At 43.0% G+C, this 16,835-nt stretch overlaps 1 protein-coding gene across 3 annotated transcripts in view; it reads left to right on the forward strand.

Annotated features, from left to right (window-relative positions):
- The window catches only part of TBXAS1 (thromboxane A synthase 1), a 203,405-nt gene that overhangs the window by 118,876 nt on the left and 67,694 nt on the right, over positions 1-16,835 (forward strand). For 2 of the 3 annotated variants that reach the window (XM_032761921.2, XM_032761920.2), the window contains exons 6-7: positions 13,824-13,912; positions 15,923-16,071. In XM_032761921.2, the coding sequence (XP_032617812.1) occupies positions 13,824-13,912; positions 15,923-16,071 (238 nt within the window). Of the gene's footprint in view, positions 1-13,005; positions 13,144-13,823; positions 13,913-15,922; positions 16,072-16,835 lie in introns of all 3 variants that reach the window. The other variant, XM_058427205.1, reaches the window with a different exon arrangement.

Here is a 16,835-nt window from a genome sequence, read left to right on the forward strand (position 1 = left end):
AAGAGAAGCCAGGCGAGGTGGCTCACAACTGTAATCCCAGCACTTTGGGAGGCCGAGGCAGGTGGATCACCTGAGGTCAGGAGTTCGAGACCAGCTTGACCAACATGGTGAAATCCTGTCTCTACTAAGAATACAAAAAGTAGCCAGTGTGGTGGCAGGCACCTGTAACCCCAGCTACTCAGGAGCCTGAGGCAGGAGAATCGCTTGAATACAGGAGGCGGAGGTTGCAGTAAGCCAAGCTCATACCACTGCACTCCAGCCTTGGTGACAGAGTGAGACTCCAGACTCCATCTCAAAAAAAAAAAAAAAAATGCCAAGAAGTAGAGAGAGATTTCACAGAGCCCATTATTTACCATACACTATCAATAACCTTGAAATTCCCTTGAAAAGCATTTTTTTCTACCCCATATAGTTCAATTTAGGTTCTTGGGTTTCCATTTGAAAGGATTCCATCCCAGAGGCAGGAAGAGTTAACTTTTTCCCCACCTCTGGGGATTTTAGATCTGGCGAGTTGAAGTTTACTGGGAGGCCTCTAAGAAGACCCTTCAAGAAGAACTTCGCTGTGCAGATGGCGCTCAGGTGGGAGGGGGAAGAAAGATGGTCTTCAAAACACAGAGATATGTAGCATATGTGTTAGATACGGTTCTGGGGAGAACCATATTTAAGGGAGGAGTGGAGGGGAAACCTATAAAGAAGACTCAGGAAGAACAGCCTGAAATGGAAACCAGCAGAATGTGGAAGGGGAAAGCATTTCAAAGAGGAAGGAGCAGCCAGAGGTGTTAAATGCTGCTCACATGGAAAGAAACACGAGGACAAAAAAGTGCACAGCAAAGATAATATTTCTGAAATGTGAAACCAGTATATGTCTGTTTCATGCTCCATAGATCGTGTTCCCTGTAATTTTCCCGCACCTGCGGAATCAATGGCACCCACTGCTCGTGAAGGTGCCTCTGAGGAAGACAGAACAAGGAAGTAGTTGCTCGATTTTGAACTGTACGTTAGCAAGGTTTATTAGGAGAGGAAAGAGTTTTCCTAATTCCAAAAGCAGCTTCCCTTTGCATATGAAGAGCAGAGGGTTTGAGGCTCTAAGCCATGGTGTAGACAGGATGCAGGAAATGACAGGGGGGCTGCTTCTGGGCTGTGGAAGATGGGTGGAGGGGACAAAATGAGAAGTGTCCTATCTTCCTCTCCAAAACCTCCTGGTTTCTGGATGCTTCCTCAAACTTTTGTCTCCCAGCTGCCTTTGTTCTCTAAGTCACTGGTTCTCAAACCTTGTGGGACCAGGGGCTGCATGAGAATCACCTAGGACCCTTGTTAAAAATACATAATTTCAGCCACCCCAAGATCTATAGAATCAGAATTTCTAAGGGTAACTGAGAATTCACATGTCACGAGTTCCCTGGAAAGATTCTGCTGAGAGCCAGCGGGGAAAGCCCCGGTGCTGTGAGTGTTCCTGGTGGTCCCCTCTCTGACCATCTCAGACCGACTGCATCTTCGGGCTTGAAGGACTTGGCCCCCGAACCCCCACCCCCCACTGCTTTATTTTTCTCTGTGGAACTATCACCAGCTAACATTCCATTTTGTTTACCTGTTTATTGTATGTCCCCTTCTGCTAGATGGATGCTTCAGGAGGACAAAGTCTTTTTGCTTTTTTCTTATTTCCTTCATTGTTAACTGCACACACTAGGTACATAATAGACATTCAGGAACAATTAATGAATGGATGTATGAAGAATCAAAGAACCGAGAAGCCTTCTACCTATTCTACCTAAGGATACATGATGAAACTAAGCTAAAAAAATGAAAAGGAAATAATTTCATCAAGAAAAAATTAAATAAGAGGATACAACAAACTGGCTTTTCCTTTAGAGAGTCACCAATATACATACATATATGTATACACACACACAAAGTCACAGACACAAAGAGGGAAATGGGCCACAGAGTTAGGCGATAGCTCAGAGACTCTGAGCCACAGATACTCGGCTGTGGCTACCTGAGTCAGTTTTCCTGGAGATAGCTTCGAAATACCAGCATCTTTGGTCCTTTCTGAATTTGTAAGTAGCCTTTGGACTTTTGTTATCAAACATCAGAGTTTATTCTTGAAATAAAAGTTTGTTTCCCCTTGGAATTCTGAGGCTTCCTCCTTTAGAACCTTGGCAGCCTAAGTCCCTCTCTACCTGTGTCTTTAAGTATGGGCAATATCCAAAAGGTCCGGATGGTGTTGTCTTTGTTTATGCGGCTATTAGGTTGACTCAGTCAACAATGCTTGAAAGTTGCTTTAAAATGAGCACCATATCATGAAGCCATATTTGTATTTAAATTAAATTTTTTTTTTGGCTTATGTCATACCAGGGATAATGTAGAGTGACAGAGAACCAGGGAAAATGTGATTCGTGCATCCCCAAGTCAGGAAAAAGAGACTATTGGACAAACAAGTCATTGGGATTTATAGAAAAGGACGGCTGAGCATTCCTGGAAAAACAACTGACTTTTTGTTGTTGTTGTTGTTGTTGTTAGGGAAGATTTTGTCTGCTTAAGTGGCCAGAGTTTTCACTCCATCCCCCAAAGAATTAACGTTTTAAAAAGCACAACTGTAGATTTAGATTTTCATAGTCTTTTGCTAGATTCTTTACCAAAGACTGTTAGTGAGTAGTAACCCTGGGATTGTGTCAAACTTATTAAGGATGAGGGAATAAATAGGTTTAATTTCAGGAAATAAAACTGGGGCGAAATTAGTACTTCTCTGAGGGAAAACGTATAAACAATGTGATGCCCTGGGGACCCAGGTTAGCACTAGCTTTATTTTTAAATTTTATAACTCATCTGAAAGAGAGAGAACACAGTGGAATCTATATATTTGTGTATTCCTCTAAGCTGTTCTGATTTGAAAGATACTAAATCAGTAGGAATAACTTTCTGAGACTCTTGTAAGATTGTGTAAGTCAGCACAAAAGTGGCAGGTAACCTTCAGTGTAAGCAAGAATAAAAGAATACATTTAGGAGAAAGGCATCTAAACTGTACTTATATGATGATGAATTTCAAGCTATGAATTACTACCAGGGAAAAGGATTTGAAATATGGAGGACCAAAAAGGCCCCACAGTCAAATAATTTGGTGAAATATTACAAACTATATTCTTCAAGATTCACCACATACCTGAGCATATGAAAGGCTTGAGAAAGGCCTGCAGTAAAGAAACCTGCTTAACTTTGTTTATTCTGGGCTCATATAGGTTTTCTAAAGGAGAGAACGTGGGTTGTTAACTTCCTGGTTGGCTACTGAGAGAAATGAGTCTCTTGAGCAATTATCCTTTGCAGGTAGCTTCCATGAAGAACCCAGTTTTTGAGTGCCTCTAGCAGAGACTAAGCTTCAAACCGCATGAACCATGGATCCAATCCAATATGGCAGCTTGTCTGTTCTCCATTCTCAAAGCCCAGTATAAATGATGGGCTTTCTTCATTCACCCAGATAACTAAGAGCTGATGGTATCCCACTGAGCAGATATGGGAGACAATGAATCTTCGTAGATGAGTGCCTAAGGATGTATGTGTCACTCAAGAGTAAATGAGCCAATCACGTTGCTATGCACAGGGACTCAGTTAAAGAAAAGTCAGATAAACTGGGAGGCTGGTATCTCGCACAGCACTGATCCGGCTTTCTGCCTAATTTTTCACTTTTCATCCAGATGTTCCCTGTCAAGAAGGCACAGTCAATAATGTATGAATCTTAAAGGCAGAGGCAGATGTGGTTATTACTCCCTGTAGGCCTTTCCTGACTTGGAGACGACATGTTACTCGAGAATGACTACAATTTTTAAAAATTTAAGTTGATACAGCCAGCTTATGAGTAAATGCATTTCAGTGCAAAAGTCTTTTCAGAATTACCGTCATCATCACAGTTTAGTTTGGCCTTTAAATTTTCACTGTAAACTCTCCAGACGGTCACATACGGGGGCTTCTAAGGCAGAACACGCTTCCCAATAACATTAGAGCAAGCAGCCTTCTCTAGGCGGCATCCATTTCCAGCAGTCTATTTTTAATATTTGCTTTTATTTCTTAATCCTCCTGAACAATAAAAATGAACGTCATTATAACCAAGTGTGGCTGTCGTCACCGATACTTCAGAGTCCAAAAATACATTGGCCTTGCCTGACCAGTTGCCCATTTTCCGGAATAGCTGGGTATTTATCTAGCAGCGAGAGACCATTATCCTGAGACACAGTCGTGTTCCACCGACACTTAATCTGCTAATTAAAATCAGTATCATGATGGACTGTTTAAATTCTGGTTTAAATGTTCCTTTTGCATTTGCATTTAAAAGAAAACATACTCCTCATCATGGGCACCCCAGCCTGGGTTATAATTTGGCTTTCCTTTGCCAGAATTGTAATGTCACTCCGACTTGCCACTGGTTAAATCTAAAAGAGCATTGAAATGTGCCTCACAGCTTGGCTGTTGCTTGGCAACGCCAGCAGCCACCTCCTCATTGGGGTGACTTCTAATTGGTCACAAGTCTTGACAGGAGCCACTGACTTATTAGAAATGACACTTGATTATTCACCTAGATGGCTAGAGCTGATACTTAGCAGCAGGAAATTTTGCATAAAAATGAGTCGTGGATGTTTTTAATATCTGGGTGGCTTTTAGCGATGGTGTAGTGGAAGAAGGAAGTGAGAAGTTTCATTAGTGGGAATTAATTTTTCATTCGTTGGTCACCAGTTTAGAGCACTTTAAGGCATTAATTTTTTCATTTTTTAAAAAAACCAGAAATATGTTTAAATACCTTCCCCCACCCCCAGCAGCTGACCCTTACTTATTCAGAAAACCCTCCTCTGACATCAGCCCCAAAATATTGCCCCCAGGTCCACCAAGGGCCAAATCAGATGAAATGTTCAATTTATAAAGGTCAGCAAATATTTATTACTTCCTGTTTTTAAGGAGTTTATAATGTAGAAGAGAAACAAGGTACATAAATCACTGCATTATTACCAATCGTGGAAGGTGGTGACATAGCTGGGGTCCTGCTTTGAGCATCAGAAGCCACTTTTGTAGGGAGGGAGCAGTGAGTAGCACTGGAATTGAGCCCTGAAGATTTTGCTGTTTTGACAGAGGGAGAAGGTGCATTGCAGGTGGAATGAGCTGTAGGAATCAAGGCATCTGGACAGAAAAGTACAGGGTGTGTTCAGGGAATAGGGGAGTACAAATTGGCTGGAACACAGAGTACATATAAAGGATTAGTGAGAGAGAAAGCTGAAAAAGTAGGTTGAGGCACGTAGAGTTCACTATTCTGTGCCGAGGGAGTGTTTGGTGCGCACTTCACTAGAGCTCGAGGAGCTATTAAATACTTGAAAGTGAGGGAGTGACCTGCTCAGAACTCTGTGTTAGGAAAAAGGGTTTCATTTCAGCTGTTTAGCCCCCAAGCCAGCCATTTCCCAGACCCATGGGGCAAATCTTTCTGGTGCAGATGAGGGGAACTGCGAATTGTCTGGCGGAGTCTCCTCTTTGCAGTAGCCCCAAGTAGGGGCAGACTCCCAGGGGCCATGTTATGACATCAAGGCAGCAGTGTCCACTGTGGCTCTTTTGAGTCCTTCTTCGTGTGTGGATCAACAAGTCACCCAAGCTACACACCATCAACGTTTGGGGCTTATCTCTGTTTAGATGGATAGGGTTATGCAAAAGAGACCCTCTCCTTCCCTCTCTCTGTGTAGGAAATATGTTTTCCCTAGCACTCAGCACTGTCCAAGCTTTCAGGAACTCCAAAGGCTTAAAGATGGTGGGTTTTTTCTTTCTCAAGTTTATGACATAAGATCTGCATAGAATGACCTAGAAGTGAATAAACTAAGGAGCAAAGGAAATGTGGAGCCTGATTTTTGAGGGAAAGCAACAAGCCAGGAGTCAGGAGATCTGGGGTTCCAATTCTTATTTGAACACAAAAATAACCAGATTCTGCCCTTTAGGTCCCTGTGTATTCTGAAGGCTTTCTTAGGAATGGGATGTGTTGCTGAAAGTACATGGACCAATGATCTGACCCTTCCCTGCACTGAGCTAAGAATTTGGCTGCTCTCTCCATGGCTTCAAGCAACTGTCTCAACCTGATGCTTTGTGACCTCCTTGGAATCCTCAAATGTCAGTGGAAAGGGACATTATAGCTCATTGTGATCAGCCCTTCATTTAGGGGTGAGGATCCATGTTCAGAGAGATTCAAATGCCAGGCCTAAAGTAACACATAGGACCAGCATGAGTCTCAGCTTTCTCCTTCAGAGCCAGTTTTCAGCAAACCACACTATATTCATGCTAAGAGACAGTGCCCCAATCTGTTCATGTTTCTTGGGTACCTTCTATGTCAAGGCTCTCAAGGAACATTTGGTCAATCAGTCATCATACAGGTATTTCTGGAAAATCAACAGAATGGGGTGTGCTATGCTCATTCTTGATATAACAAATACCAAAACTTCATTAATCCATGACGACATGCAATAGTTACCACAAAAGAGCAATATTGAGAGTGTATTAGTTATCTATTGCTGTGTAACAAAATTACCCCAAAACTTAGTGGCTTAAAACAAACTTTTGTTAGCTCATTGTTTCTGTGGGTCAGGAATCCTGGCATGGCTTAGCTGAGTGCAGAGGCTGAGTCCAGAGGGATCAAGGTGTCTTGGAGTAGTAGTCAAATGGCTGGCCTGGTCTGTGGTCTCATCTGAAGGCTTGACTGGGGGAAGATCTGCTTCTAAGCCTCATCACATGGTTATTAGCAGGATTCAATTCGTAATGGACTTTGGAAGATAAGAATCTTGTACTGTGTCCTTCAGTCAGTGGGGATCTACAAAGATTTCAGCAAAGCATCACTGAAATAACAAGTATTTTTGGAAGATCTGGCCAGGCATGGTGGCTCATGCCTGTAATCCCAGAAATTCAAGTGGCCAAGCTGGGAGAATCACTTGAACCCAGGAGTTCAAGACCAACTTGGGCAACATAGGGAGACCCCGTTTCTACAAAACATTAAAAAAATTAGCCAGCTGTGGTTGTGTGTGCCTGTAGTCTCAGATATTAATACTTGAGGGGCTGAAATGGGAGGATGGCTTGAGCCCAGGAGGGCAAGGATGCAGTGAGCCGTAATCATACCACTGCACTCCAGCCTGGGTGACAGAGTGAGATCCTGTCTCAAAAGAAAAGAAAAGAGGCCAGGAGGCTCTTTCAAAAAACTTTCTTTAGTACACCCGGGTGTCAGGCACTGTCAAAGTCCTAAGACTACAAAGATGCTTAAGCTATAGTCTTTTTTCTCAAGAAGGAAGAAGACAACCATATTCCAGGTGACAGGTAGCAACACCTGAACTAGGAGGTGACTAAGGAGATAAAGATGAAAGAACAGATGAAAGAAAGGAAGCAATGTTAACACGATGAGGCAAGAACAGATGGCTCCAATGGACAGTTGTCCCTGAGGATCAATAAAAGAGGAGAGAATGATTCCACTATTCCAAACCAGCCTGGGAGGATGGATCCCTCCAGAGGACAACTACCATGTTTACACCACTCCCTGCCTTCTTTGCCAAGTGTTTTACATATTTTGTTTCTAATCTTTGTAATAACTCTTCAAGGGAGGTATTATTTTCATTTTTGCAGAAGAGGAACTAGACTCAGTGAGGTTAGGCAATGTACCCAAGATCACACAGCTATAAAGTGCCAGGGAGAGGAAACCTACTAATTTGCAGTGCCTTTGAGTATTTGCTATGCTTGGGGCAAGTATTCTCCAACAAGGTCGGAATCTTACATTCAAGGAAGAAAACTCAGTGATGAGATTCTGGGAGTCACACAAAAGGAGAGGAGAAGAAGACCTTTGAGCAGAAGCTCTCCGCCCTTCTTGGTCATTACTCTCTTTGCCCACTCATCAGGCCCTCCCTCCTTTTAGAATTCACTCTATTGCCCTCTGTCTGCACCTTGACTCAAAATTTCACAGACACAGTTGGTAGAAAATCCATTAAAAAAAAAACTGGTGCCCATCAATGACAGACTGGATAAAGAAAATATGGTACATATATGGCATGGAATACTATGCAGCCATAAACAGGGACTAGATTATGTCCTTTGCAGGGACATGGATGGAGCTGGAGGCCATTATCCTCAGCTAACTAACACAGGAACAGAAAACCGAACACCACATGTTCTCACTTACAAGTGGGAGCTGAACAATGAGAACACATGGACATAAGGAGGAGAACAACACACACTGAGGCCTGTTGGGGTGGGGGGGAGGAAGAGCATCAGGATAAATAGCTAATGCTTAATACCTAGGTGATGGGTTGATAGGTGCAGCAAACCACTATGGCACATATTTACCTATGTAACAAACCTGCATGTCCTGCACATGTATCCCAGAACTTAAAATAAAATTTCAAAAAACTGAGTACTTTAATTATATAATAATCTCCAGGTTATGCAGAACCTTCCTTCCTTGGGGAATTTGCTTCTCGGGGTGGGGATGGTGATTTCTCCTGAATGGTTACCACTGGTTACCAGAGAGCTGCTCAGCATCACACTCGGCATCACCTCTATAGGGACAACCAAAATGAGAGGTGAGAGGAACAAAATGGGAAACTTTCTCCCCTAGCTTGGCTGCTGCACTGTAACCCTGGTCTTAGCTTGGGCTGTCATAACCAAATACCATTGAGTGGGTGGCTTGAACAACAGACTTTTTTTTTTAAGATGGAGTCTTGCTCTGTCACCCAGGCTGGAGTGCAGTGGTGTGATCTTGGCTCACTGCAACCTCCACCTCCCAAGTTCAAGTGATTCTCTGGCCTCAGCCTCCCAAGTAGCTGGGATTACTGGCATGGGCCACCATACCTGGCTAATTTTTGTATTTTTAGTAGAGATGGGGTTTCACCATGTTGACCAGGCTAGTCTTAAACTCCTGACATCAAGTGATCCACCTGCCTTGGCCTCCCAAAGTGCTGGGATTACAAGAGCGAGCCACTGTGCCAGGCCCAGACACGTATTTTCTCACAGTTTTGGAGGCTGGGTGCCAGAGTTGTTGGTTTCCAGGGAGGCCTCTCTTTCTGGTTTGTAGGTAGTTGCCATCTTGCTCTGTGCCCACAAGACCTGTTCTTTGTGCATGAGAGAGAGAGAGAGGGAGAGAGAATAAGCATGAGTGCTCTGGTGTCTCTTCTTATAAGGACACCAATCCTATTGGATCAGGGCCCCATCCTTGTGACTTTATTTAACCTTAATTACTTCCTTAGAAGCCCTGTCTCCAAATACAGCTACACTGGAAGTTGGGGCTTCAATGTATGAATTTTGAGGTGACCCAAACATTCAGTCTATGAGAAGTCCCAATAAATCACTTTTTAAAAACCTAATAACATTAATATTTTGTCTGATTATAAGTGTAATACATGTGCATTGTGAAAAATTTGGAATAAAACAAAAAATAAAAATTACTCATTATCCCATGAAGAAGATGAAATGTAACAACCAAATGAGTCTTTTAGTAAGATCTGAGTGATAATAGCATTGTATATTCATCTGTGCATGTGTGTGTGCACATGCCACGTTTGCCTGCTTGTTCAAAAATCTAGGAGAAGAACTGCAGGGTTTGTGGATTGTATAAAGATTATGCAAGCCCATCAAAGAGAGCTTTTGTTTGTATGCAACTCATGTAAAAGTAAATATTCCGTAACTGCTGTGTAAAATGCAAGGAAGAAAACCTGAAATGATGGCTATTGGCCAACATACAGATTATGCTCTGCTGTCTTATAATATTTTCTCTGCATTGCTTTTTAAAACATTTTTCATATTACATGCCCCATCTCATATCACATTAACCCAAATAAAAATGTCATTATCCATTCAGTTCGACAGACAGCAGGCAGAGTATAGCAGAAAATTACAATCACATCAGGCAGCAACAAAGGATTCTAGTCAAAGGCACGTAGAAGACCCGATGGTGGGCAGCTGGCCTGGGCTCCCTTTCGCACTGTCCAGGAATATGTTTGGATTCAGAATGGGTGGCCCCCTCTTTATACACAGGGCATGCCTCTGAAGAGTTGTGCGTAAATCACATTTTATGTTCCATCTCTTTTGTTTTGTTAAGAAAGCTTCAAGCTTGATATCTAAAAAGACTTCCTTTCAAAGAGTACATATAGATAGAAAGATGATAGATAGATAGATGATAGATAGATGATAGATAGATAGATAGATAGATGATAGATAGATAGATAGATAGATAGATTAGATAGATAGATGATAGATAGATAGATGATATAGATAGATAATAGATAGATTTTCTTTTACCATGTTACTATTCCTCTGAAATAAATCTAAAAGGTATTTAGGTTTATGGGATTTTATTAAACTAGGGTTCAGTTGTACCACTGAACTTATTAAGATAATTGAAGGAAGATAGCAAGTAAAGCTAGTCATAAAAATGTGGCTTAGAATGCACTGACTTTTCCAACGTTAAGGGTAGACTGAGACTTCTTGGAAGTTGGGGCCCAGAGACCATTTTAAGTGACCCATTTGCACATCCTTTTGTACTGATGGGTTATTAAATCGATGGTTTGTGAGAATTTAGAAAAGCATGCAGTAGTCATGAAGCATCAACACAGAGATACTAAGAATAAATCAGGATAGTCATACTTATTTTTCTTTTTTGAGTGGACTTCCAGATAGGTAGATGAGGTAAATCACATTTCTGTTTCTGCAAATCATTTGACAAAGTCTTCCCCAGATGACTCATCAGTAAAGCGGTGCCTGGCTATTTACTTAGGTTCATGCACAGATAGCCCAAGATCCAAAAACAGTGATGATGAATGATTCTGTGGCTACCTAAAATAGCTGTCCAGTGGAGGGGCACAAGGCTCTGCACCAGGGCCTGTCTACAGACCAATGAACTGAAGGAAGGCTTAGAAGGCACACTTACTACATTGCAGATAGAATGAAGAAAGAATAGCCAGTGTTGCAGGTGATGGTATTTTTTTTTTTTTTTTTTGAGACGGAGTCTCTCTCTGTCACCCGGGCTGGAATGCAGTGATGCATTCTTGGCTCACTGCAACCTCCACCTCCCAGGTTCAAGGGATTCTCCTGCCTCAGCCTCCAAGTAGCTGGGATTACAGGTTCCTGCCACCACGCCCAGCTAATTTTCATATTTTTAGTAGAGAGGGGTTTCACACTGTTGGCCCGGCAGGCTGGTTTCGAACTCCTGACTTCAAGTGATCCGCCTGCCTTGGCCTCCGAAAGCACTGGGATTACAGACATGAGCCATCACACCTGGCCAGGTAATGGGACTTTAATGAGTGAGTACATCTTTTGCTCCTCCACAGTGTTCAAACACCCCAGCGCTCTAAGCCCGGCAGCTTTATGAACAGCAAATCCATTTTCCCAAGATGGCCCTCCCTCCATGAGCCTTGGCAACAGGGGACTCATGGGTCTCAGACGCTCTGCCATCTCTCCACTTGGGTGTGTTATGCTGTGAACATTCTGCTCCTTGAGCTGTTGTTCAGCCGTCCATAGCGCTGTCCAGGCCATTGTCCCTGCCTTGGTTACCGCCTCCACATGGCAGCCTTCATGGAGCCATTGCAGCTTTGATCTACAGGACCCCCTCACCCTCTATCTACAGGACCCACTCCTTCAGCAGAGGAGTTGGGCCCCTGGTGACACGATTCTTTCCTTACACCCAGAGCACGTAGGACTGACTCAGAGGAAACTGCAGAGGAGAGGGGTCCTACAAAATTGCATGTCCTCCCAACATCCCATCAATAGCCGCCCAGCTGTCCCGCTCTACCAGGTGTCTCCAACCAACTGAATATTCCAGAGAAGATAAGAGATCGTTCTGCTCAGAACACACGGCAGGACAACTAATGCCTTTCTAATGAATAGGCCCTAAAAAAATTGAAATAGCAATTGTACGTGGTTATCATCCATGGAAAAAGACCTCATGGTTTTCATTAACCTGAACCTCAATATTTGCCTGCATTGTTTGTCTTCTAGAAAAGTCAACATAAACCTGGCTTTGCGATTGATGTGTAGGTTACAGATCTCAGGAAGTGATTCATTTACCATACACCAATCCACACCTGAAATACTGTATTCCACTTATGAGGCCACCTTTAGGAGTGAGCCTGATAAAGACGAGAGCAATAAGGCAGGAGAGGTGTGTGCAAGCCATCTGGTTCAGTCCCCCATTGAAAGGATGGGGGCAGCCAGGCACAGTGGCTCACGCCTGTAATCCCAGCAGTTTGGGAGGCCGAAGTGGGTGGATCACGAGGTCAGGAGTTCAAGATCAGCCTGACCAACATGGTGAAACCCCGTCTCTACTAAAAAAAAAAAAAAAAAAAAATTAGCCAGGCATGGTGGCACCCACCTGTAATCCCAGCTACTTGGGAGGCTGAAGCAGGAGAATTGCTTGAACCTGGGAGGCAGAAGCTGCAGTGAGCTGAGTTCATGCCACTGCACTTCAGCCTGGGTGACAGAGCAAGACTCTGTCTAAAAAAAGAAAGAAAGAAAGGATGGGAACAGTTGTCTAGGAGAAGATGGGGAGCAGATAGGTACTTGCTGTCTGAGTGTTGGGTGCACTGTCACGAAGAAGAGAACAGAAATGAAACCAGCAAAAGATTGTTAGACGAAATCAGATTTTGCCTCAGTACAACAACATACCTTCTGATAAGCAGATTAACTTTATAACTTTTCCCAATGCCTCAAGACTTTAAGAGGAAAGAGCGGGTATTACATAATCAGTACGATTCAATGGTTCGTTCATTCACTTAACAAATAATTACTATGAGCCAGGCGCTGTTCTAGGTGCTGGGTTTATAAAAATGAAGAAACAGACTAAGATCTCCCTGACCTCGAGAACTCAATATTCTAGTGTCAAAATCATCAAATCTAAACATAGGTTACATTTTATGTCTTTCATGAGAAATGCTCAGAATGATGTATTAGAGCACGTTGCTTTAGCTGTGATGCTATTCTAGAATGGGCACCGAATAAAATGATTCTGCTCGATATTTTCAGCTTGGCCTTTTAATCATGCAAGAGAGAATAAAAGGTCACATGGGTGGCCAGCAGGCTCCACAAAGAATTCCACCCACCCGTTTGTTGAAGCTGAGTGGTATCTATGTGAATCTTCATTATGCCATTCTACCTTTCGGTGCAGGTTAGGAATTTTCTAACATAAAAGTATTTTCCTATTAAAAAGAAAGAAACCCAACAATTGCCCCATGTGGGCATAGGAGGCATCTTGAAGTCAAGGTTTTCCCAGTATTCGAAAGCTTAGCAGCTTAAACACAAATGAATAACCATCCATCAGGAATGCTCTATAAATAATTTCTGTGTTAAATAAGAAGTTGAAATGGATGACCTTAGGTTCCTTTGGATACTACGATTCAATATTTTAGTGAAAGATTTAAAATACAATCGGAATACACAAGCATAGACTTGGGTTAATTCCAGGGATCGTGCATATGGATTAGGCTTTATTTACTTGCTAATGCTAACCAAATGTCATGAAACTGAGTACTGGTTCTCAGTTTTGTCTAAGCACTTAATGATCATTTTCATAATTATTTCGCCATATTCACTGTAAATCTGTTCTTCTTTTTTGCTTCCAAAGATAAAAAATGCTTAAGCTAAAATAGAAGTTTAGAGCTATTGTATTTTATGAATATTTGCGAATTTTAGGATCTTCCTCTTGAATCTTAGCTGTGTGAAAAATATCTTCCAAACAGTGTTCATTTTCCCAGAAAGCATCACATATAACCTCTTCATCTGCAGCCAATTTAGGTGTACTCCCGGCATGGTGCCCTAATTACACCTTTGTTATCCATTATCAGATGGTTCCCCTCATCAGCCAAGCCTGCGACCTTCTCCTGGCTCATTTAAAACGCTATGCGGAATCTGGGGACGCATTTGACATCCAGAGGTAAGGCTGCTGCATTACAGATGAGAAATCGAGTTTTTGAATCACTGCTTCTTGTAACTGTCCATAATTGCTGACAATTACCTTGGGACTAGCAAACTGTGGAAATGCTAGAAGCTCATAAAAGCATGGATGGACTGATTAATAAAAAGAAAAGAAACCCACTTAATACGGGAAAGAGATGTGAGCAGAGCCAGAGTACGTGTGTCCTGTTGAACCTGTGGATGGATCCACCCTCTGACCTCCACAGACACAGGAACGGGCAGGACAGGCCTGCGCCGAAGGACAGGGACGGGGGGAAAGTTCAAGCATTTTCACTTCAAGAAAAATTGTGGTGCACCTCAGCCCAGAAGCCATAACTTAGTGGTGGACACCAAATTTAAATAACTGATTATCTGGCTTTTCGTCATTTTGTAACTAAAAGGTTTTTACTTTAAAAAAACATCTTTAGTCTAAGTTTGTCCAACCCACAGCCCGTGGGCCACGAGCAGCCCAGGGTGGCATTGAATGCGGCCCAATACAAATTTATAAACTTTCTTAAAACGTTGTGAGATTTTTTTGCAGTATTTTTTTTCTCATCAGCTATCGTTACTGTTACTGTATTTTATGTGTGGCCCAAGACAATGCTCCTGCTTCCAATTGGCCCAGGCAAGCCAAAAGATTTAGCCACCTTTGCTTTAGTCATTTTATGCCAAATCATGGCTTACAGCAGATAAAGAATAAAGCGGAATGGTGAATCAGCCAGAAATTGACTCGTTATTATCATTGCTAATAAAATAATAACCTGATCATCACCAGCACTGGTATTGCACCAGTTTACACAGCCTTTTCATCCACATTCTCTCTGATTATCACAGGATGCATGAGTTGGCTAAAAATAAGGTGGCCTCATCAGCTATAAAAGCAACTTAAATAACCCTCAAGACCCTTAAACCTTCAACCATCAGGATCAGATGAAATCACTTTCAGTAGTCTCATTCTTGTTGTCACTCTAGCAGGGAAATGTGTAATCAATTGTAGAAATGTTTCCAATAAAAGCAGTGCGAATTTTAAAAGTCATCTGGAAATGTCATGTATTCCTTAATGATAAGTTAGTGGTTATAGAATTTGTGTACAAGAGGAGTTAAGTGTGTGCCTACATTGAGAACAAAAATTGGCCCTTTAATTATAAAAAGATATTAATAACCCAGTTTTTAGCTTTTTGGAAAAGAACTTAATCCGACTACTCCTATAAGATAACAGAAAGGAATCATTGGAGTTTTAAATGGCCTTTTGAGGGGCAGCTTTCCTATAGCCTAAGAGGTTACATTTTCTGGAGCTCCTGCCAGACACTTTTCCTTCTGTTTGTTTCTAAAGCGCAATATATGTTTTCTGTAATAATATACAGATGTTCATGAAGCCTGCCTTAAAGTTTGTCTTGTATTTATTTGAGTGCTAAGAGCCCTTGCTTTTTGTTTGTTGCTATTAAGAAAACTGTAAAATCATTAAGAGGAAGAGAGAGACAAAGCTAATAAAACTAGGTAATTAGGTTGTTAATTCATCAAGGACAATTTGATGTCTATCAATTAATCATTAGATTCTGGCCTGAGCTGGGCTATGCAGAGCTTTGGGTACAGCATATAGGCATTGGGTCACCTGTCTGCTCTCCTTCCCAGGAGGAAAATATAAAGTGTCCTTCTTAGTACTTGGCTGTGTTCTGGTTGACCACGGCTGCCTGAGGCTCGAAGGTGGAAGAGGTGGTGCCCTCCTCTACTGCCAGGTCTTTGTTTAGATGAGCTGGCTGCCAGGTCTTCGTGTCTCCTCCCGCCCTCTGCCGTCACTGCTCAGAGTGCCCCATCCAGGAGCCCATCTCCCTCCACCTCCGGACAGATCTGCAGAAGCTCCTCTTCCGGGCACATCTGCAGGGCTGGGCAAGCCAGTGTAAGCAATTCAGGCCCTCCTCCTCTGGAGGGGGGCATTGCGGGTAGCCCCTGCCAGAGTCCTTTCAAATCTCTGTGTTCCCATCTCCCGTAGGTGCTACTGCAATTACACCACAGATGTGGTTGCCAGTGTCGCCTTTGGCACCCCCGTGAACTCCTGGCAGGCCCCTGAGGATCCCTTTGTGAAACACTGCAAGCGTTTCTTCGAATTCTGCATCCCCAGACCTATCCTGGTTTTACTCTGTAAGTGTGGTTGCAGCCCGGGGCGCTACGATGGCTCCAGCAAATTGGGCAGACCCTATGACACCTGGGGTGGTTTCTGGGGCTCTGTCCCTGCCACTGGGAAAGGGCACTCGTGGTGTTCCCCTGCAGAGGCTTCGTCTTATGGAGCCACCGGGTTCCTCTTGCCACCCGCCCAGGGCCACTTATTAGCAATGCTGTAGCCCTGGCATTGGTAATAAGTGGTCCCACCGCCATGGTGAGAACAGTGGGAACGCACCGTGTTAGGCACTGGGTGTGCGTTGCCTCACTTAGTCCTAGTAATCACCCTATGAGAAAAATATTCTTGTCCCTATTTCTCAGGTGAGAAACAGGCCTAGAAAGGCCGAGCTGAGACTGGAACCCAAAGCCTTTCATTTCCTGGGGCATATTTCTTTCCTTCAGCAAAATCCTCTTCACAAGACTTCTCCGCTTGAAGCCCAACACACAGAAATCCTGTGTGGTGGATGAGGATTAGCTTACCCAATGCACGGGGACCGGCCTATTTATTTTATTTTATTTTTTATTATTATTATTTTTTTAGACGGAGTTTCGCTGTTGTTGTCCAGGCTGGAGTGCAATGGCACGATCTCGGCTCACCGCAACCTCTGCCTCCTGGGTTCAAGCGATTCTCCTGCCTCAGCCTCCCGAGTAGCTGGGATTACAGGCATGCAACATCACGACCAGCTAATTTTGTATTTTCAGTAGAGACGGGGTTTCTCCATGTCGGTCAGGCTGGTCTCAAACTC

Source organism: Hylobates moloch, unplaced genomic scaffold (assembly GCF_009828535.3).
Source record: "Hylobates moloch isolate HMO894 unplaced genomic scaffold, HMol_V3 SCAFFOLD_1, whole genome shotgun sequence".
Taxonomy (NCBI): Eukaryota; Metazoa; Chordata; class Mammalia; order Primates; family Hylobatidae; genus Hylobates; species Hylobates moloch.